The following is a 6,140-nucleotide window of genomic DNA, read 5'->3' as shown; positions in this document are numbered from 1 at the left end:
GCTGATCATTGAGAGTTTGTCTAACATGAGTATCTACTAGACCTGTTGATGCAATATAACCAAAGAAAGTGGTACTTTTTTTTAAAGAAAAAAACTCCCATTAGATATCCCAATTTTATTGTGCGTCTAAACGGGCGATTAATCATCGTTTAAGCGCCCGTATATTTTTCATTTTATTTTTATTTTTTAAAAATTTGTTTAAAAGTTTTAAAAAATTTTAAGACTAATGATTAAAAACTATTTAATACTTTAATATTTAATACTAAAATATTAAATATTAACTTAAGAAACATCTGGAATTTAAACAATTTAGAGTTATTTCACTCAAAATAATATCGTTTTGAGTGAAATAACCCATTACAAAAAACAATAGCTAATCGGCTGACTAGGCAGCCTAAGAGGCCTAGGCGGTCAGCGTTTAATCGACCTAGGCAACTACCTAGCCGGTCGGTCGCCTAGACCACCGATTATGGTGATACGCTAGGCGGCTGACCAGCGCCTAGGAGGGATTTTTGCAACAAAACAAAACACACAACAAAAGCTGTAATCCCTTTTTGTTTGAATCAATCAAAACATTCATGTTAATCCAAAGTATAAAAAGAGAGGGAGAACAAGTGTAATATTACTCAAAAACCAAAGTAGCAATAACAAGAATTAATTTACAGAAACAGGTATCTAGTCTATCAGAGCTAGTACATTGTTTTGTCAATTTTGAGTAGAAGTCTGGGTTGGTGGTCCATGGTTGTATACACTGGTACAAAAGTAAATTTGATACTCCATACTACAATAATCAAAGATGGTCGTCGAGAAGCAAATGGTGGGATGATAAATAGAATTTCATTCCACAAAGCAAATGGTGGGATGATAAATAGAATTTCATTCCACAAAACTTCACAACGCAAGGGAAAATTACGGCTTCCATAATTTCATGGTGCAGTCTTCACCGTAAGTGGCAACAAGGTTTATATGGGGATGGTGAGTGAGACCAATCACATCCTTCTCATGCACCTGCCAGCAAGTGTTAAAAATGGAACATTAACGATGCGTTGCGATGTTCAGGAACAAAGCTAGATACAGTGCTCAAAAAATAAAATAGAAAATACAATAAAGAAGATTTATTTTGGTGAGGCGAGGAAAATCCATATTTCCATGTCCCTATACAATGAAACCTGAAAGGCCACATTTTGGAAATCACGGGTGAAAGGAAATAAAGAGAGCGAACAAATGGAAAAGATGACTCAAATAAAACGAGGAAAAGGAACCCATAATAAACAACTTTTCCCTTGTCCTATGATTATGGTTGGCCAAGAAGGTTAGCAGGGTGTTTTAATGGAATAAAATCCTCATTCATTTTCCTCAACTTTTTGGACCAGCACTGTATACATGCAGGCTTTTTTTCATGCAAACTGAACGGAAAATTACAGGAATAAAAAATAAAGAGTTTTCGATAAGGTTTAAGAGCTTACCTTCATCAAATGTTCCAGTTTGCCAGATTGATAGCTAAAGCAGTACAGGTTTCTGTCAAAATAGAGCCAGCATATCAGAATGTGCTTATGAAAAGCATTTTATAATGTTTATATAGAAGTACAAGGTTATAGAAAAAGGAAAGGAATCTTGAAATAAGTGGTCTTATTACTGGAAGCCTCGAGCAAGCCCAAAAGGTGCAGTAAAGAGAATGAATTATTTATACCTGTCTTCACCGACACAGTATATCCATTCTCCTTTGGGCGATACACAGGCTGCCACAAAATCACCGCCTTCTCTCTTACCAGATGAGAAACTTTTGACAACCTGTATTCCAGTGCAAAGCTCAGAATGAGAATGATTCATAAGAAGATGTTTCTGAACACTAAATACAATATTATAGTAGATAAAGTTTGAAACTCTCCAATCTTTTACAGAATGACTAGACCTCAGCAAATATCAGAATCTGAATTGACAAGCGGGCATTCAGTGGTTCACTGAATTACCCTACTTAAACAAAGTGTAATGCCCAAGTAGATAGCCAGCCTTCCTAATTTCCCTTGTTATTGCATGTGTTCAAACCAAACCTCAACAACACATTATGTATATGAATGCAAGAGGAATTTGGCATAGCCTCACAGAAGGTATAAAGAATTAAATTACTAAGTTCAATTATGTTTTAGTTTTCAACTACCATATATGGTTCCAAGAATATAGACCACATATTGGCTCCAGAAGATATTAGGTCTTCTCACCTGTTAAGAGTCCCACATTGATAAAATAAGAGAGAACATATGGTTTATAAGGCCATGTATTAGACTAATTAATAGGTTAGATTCAATCTTTTAGTGTGGTTTGACCCATGTGCATTATAACCCAATTGAGTGACCCTAGCCCAATCTTAGTTTATAACATCACCAAATGGGAAGAATAAACACACACAATCTAGCAAATTGTGCAAGTAACTAGGAGCATGCTGAACATTGGGGGGTTGAGGGGGTTAATTAGCAAAAAGGAAAAAGGAAATTGTTGTCATAAAACATGCAATAGTTGAACTAAATTATTTGGAGGCAGTTTAACTCCAAAAGGAGCTTGTAAAACAATTAAACATGAGCAGAATATATCAAACAATTCAGGATATTCAACAAATTAACCATAATGATCACATCACATAACAAGAAAAATAAAATAAAAAACAAAGGTTTACCTGCCCTTGAAGGGTCATCAGGTATATTGATGATGTCTTGTTACACACAACTATATGATCTGTATTCTTGGGATAAAGATGAACAGAATTTACAGATGCATCGCCTCCCTATAAGAAACAAGTAATGGAAATTAAACAATTATGTGAAAGCAAGCCTTGGAAGATGATTGTAAAAACAAACAAGCATGAACTAGAGATGTAGGCCATGAAAGATAAATACCCTCAAAGGAGGTGGAGGTTTGAAGGTCTGTAGACAGTCTGTGGTCTTCAAATCCCAAACCTGTTTTAGATATCTCAAATGAGACTTGCAAAGAATATGAAAAGTCTGTCATTGATTCTATAGTCAATAAGAAAGTAATCTTACCTTCACTGTGCAATCACTAGATGCCGTGATGACTCGAGATCCATCATTAGTAAAAATAGCATCATTCACATAAGATGAGTGGCCACGGAATTCTTTTAATAATTTCCCAGATTTCAGGCCATGGATTCTACAACGCATTTAGGAATAAAATAGAGCAAAGATCAATTAAGGTTTCCCAATGGCCATTGAATTATCATTGCTTAACAAGCCAAGCTACTCATAACCTCTATTTGACTTTGCCCCTTTTATTTGGGTAAAAAAGAAGGGTACCCATCCCTCAACAACAAAAATGTCATCACATATATATGCATAGCCACAACAAACCTGGCGGTGCTGTCAAACGATGTGCTCAAGATCTGACTTCCATCTCTAGAGAAGACAAGACTAGTGACACCCTGAGAATGTGCTCGTTCAAGACGGCGCAAGCACTGACCAGTTCTTATACGCCACACCTAAAATCAAAAAAAAAAAAGAAAAAGAAAACTTGAATAAACTACACAGGGCATGGTCAAGCAAGCAAACTATGTTCCTAATTTCTTTTCCCCTCTTCTTTACTCTCTTAATTTCTCCACAGCAAAATGCGCGACAGATTGCCACTCCCATGTAGACAATAACATTTAAAGAATAGATACAAAGCAATCATTTGAACCTAAACTTGTAAGTCTTTCCTCAAGTTTTCCACTCAACCATCTTCCAATACAGACTAGGAAGAAATTGGCAGGGGACAAGATAATGCTGGCATGTAAACCCAGAAATAAAAACAAGTTTACCTTTATTTTTCCATCTTGAGATCCAGATGCAAGCATCTCAGAGTCTCTGCTAAAATCAACACAAAGCACAGCATCATCATGCATCATAAATGTTTCCTACAAAGTTCAAATGATGTCATCAAATACAAAGGTTAACAACCATATAAATGGAGAACTCGATCTTGCCAAAACATATATTAAAGGACAACTAGATAGCCCAAAACTTTATGTGTATCATCATTCAGTTGAATAAATGACCAGTAATTTCTTTCTTGAATACATAAAACAGTATCTCAAAATTTGGATGATAGTTTAATTCTAAAAGTATCTAACAACAATGAGTCGTACATAAAACATTTTCATAGACAACACTAATAACAACTGCACTTGCCAAATATTATCTGGTTTCTTTCAAAGTATTGAGCACCAAAATACGAGAAGGCAAAATAGTGAATCACAAAACTAGGCACGCATAATCATAAGACAAAGACAAAGGAATCATAACAATTTACCAAAAAATATTGAAACAACTTATATTATCATGATAGCAAGGTAGCCAGAAGTCATAGTTTTATCAAACAAAAAAGTACTCAAAAATAGAAAAACTTAACTTACATCAGCCTGATACTGAAGATCCTTCTTTAATTTTCCACTAATGTGGTCCCATACCTGGACTCCAGAGAAAGAAAAAGAAGATTAGAAAAAGAATCTAGAAACTCAAGAAACAGTGAGATGTTAGAGAGAGTTGGATCAGTACCTCAATAAATCCATCAACAGAGCAGGAAACAAGGAATTGTCCATCTGGGGAGAACCTAGCACATTCTGGGTGGCTTTTCTTCCCAAACTGCAGAGACAAACCACTATCAAAATGAAATTCAAATTTTGATCTGGTTCCCTCAAAGGCACAAACAACATTAAGTGAGTTGGAAAGAGAAAGACTATTACAAGAGGAAAATTCCAATCAGCTGAGGTCTCAGTATATGAAAATATATTAGGAGCCTATTGAACAACATTATCTCAGGTTTATATGGTTTTGTTCAATAGAATTAACTGCCAACAAATAATCAACACAAAAGTTCTTCCTTTTCCAAATAAAAGAAATTAAGTCAAAGCAAAGCTTTTTATTTACCTTAATAGTGTGCCCAAGAGTTGTGGGATACATATCCTCTTCGTCCTGTTTCATAGCAGCTGTTCCCCGGAACAAGTCAAATTGTGTTCCAGGTGGAAGTAATCCTGAAAAGAGCAAAGAGTACACTGGTGGTAAAAAAAAAAAAAAAAAAAAAAAAGGTAGCAGGCAACTACCCATTCCAACATCTACATGAATTGTAAAAAAAAAAATGACTGCAACTTGGTAGAGTAGATATTAAGATTTAAGATATTCACTCGAATGACTCGATGAGCAATATAATAATGGTGTTGCAATAACAAGCATTATACATTTCTACCTAACAGTCACTTGTTTAAGGAAGAATTTGTGTATAGCCATGCAGTGGAGGGCCAGTGGCAGGATCAATATATTATGATACAATCATATCAAGACCAAAACCAATTTGCCCAAAAGTCATATTATTAAAAGTTGAGACATTAAGGAAAACACTACCATTTGTATGCAATTAATCCTTCAAAGGAAATAATGCTCTCTTGACTGGATTATTTCAAAAGGATCTGGAGGTAACCCCAAATCTCTATATTGAAGAGTTCCTCCTTTTACTACACATTCTACCTGCTCATACTTTCCCACAAACACCAGACAGCTTAATAAATTCATTGTCTAGAACAATAATTCATACTCTAAGAAAATGACCATATCTTATATGTCTTTAGCATCTTTTTGAAAGAAGGTTTGCATAAAAAAGAGTATATGTAGGTGCAAGTTCATCTTTGTCACCTTGATGCTGCTGCCACTTCAACGCTTGACCGATCAAAGCCATTAGTCGTGAAGGAGGGACAACAGAAACCTCTGTAGCAAGAGCTGAAATGCAGCAAAAGAAAATGTATCAACAGAAATGAGATAGAGGCTTACCAACAGCAGATATGCTTAGCATCATATACAGTCAAAGTGAGTGAACAAGCATAACACCATAATTCTGTCTAGTCCCATTAAATATCATCCAGAATCTTAAATAGCAACACATACATTAGCATTCTGTCCCATTCATTTTTCACCTTTTTCTTTGGGAAGAAATATGTAGAAGCTACCATCAGGTATTTTATTTATCAATGTATCTGCATGACCAAAAGGTTACTTAATGGCAATGTTGTAAAAATCGGCCTAGGCGGCTTTCCAACTAGGTGCCCTCAGCGCCCAAATCAGCTGAGTTGGTGCACAACCCTAAATGGCTAACCCCCCCCCCCC

General features: G+C 35.6%; 1 protein-coding gene across 2 annotated transcripts in view; it reads right to left on the bottom strand.

Annotated features, from left to right (window-relative positions):
• Window positions 1–594: 594 nt before the first annotated feature.
• The window catches only part of LOC116017819 (suppressor of mec-8 and unc-52 protein homolog 1), an 8,770-nt gene continuing 3,224 nt past the window's right edge, over window positions 595–6,140 (bottom strand). Inside the window, exons 5-17 of one of the 2 annotated variants that reach the window (XM_031258464.1) lie at window positions 5,673–5,756; window positions 4,914–5,017; window positions 4,542–4,628; window positions 4,400–4,453; window positions 3,806–3,901; window positions 3,360–3,487; window positions 3,036–3,162; window positions 2,892–2,951; window positions 2,672–2,779; window positions 1,691–1,791; window positions 1,467–1,518; window positions 876–1,008; window positions 595–836 (exon numbers count right to left, since the gene is read on the bottom strand). In XM_031258464.1, coding sequence (XP_031114324.1) covers window positions 910–1,008; window positions 1,467–1,518; window positions 1,691–1,791; window positions 2,672–2,779; window positions 2,892–2,951; window positions 3,036–3,162; window positions 3,360–3,487; window positions 3,806–3,901; window positions 4,400–4,453; window positions 4,542–4,628; window positions 4,914–5,017; window positions 5,673–5,756 — 1,100 coding nt within the window. In that variant the 3' untranslated portion in view covers window positions 595–836; window positions 876–909. Of the gene's footprint in view, window positions 1,009–1,466; window positions 1,519–1,690; window positions 1,792–2,671; window positions 2,780–2,891; window positions 2,952–3,035; window positions 3,163–3,359; window positions 3,488–3,805; window positions 3,902–4,399; window positions 4,454–4,541; window positions 4,629–4,913; window positions 5,018–5,672; window positions 5,757–6,140 lie in introns of both variants that reach the window. The other variant, XM_031258463.1, reaches the window with a different exon arrangement.

Source organism: Ipomoea triloba, chromosome 4 (assembly GCF_003576645.1).
Source record: "Ipomoea triloba cultivar NCNSP0323 chromosome 4, ASM357664v1".
NCBI classification, from domain to species: domain Eukaryota; kingdom Viridiplantae; phylum Streptophyta; class Magnoliopsida; order Solanales; family Convolvulaceae; genus Ipomoea; species Ipomoea triloba.
This window is presented reverse-complemented; position numbering and strand designations above follow the sequence as displayed.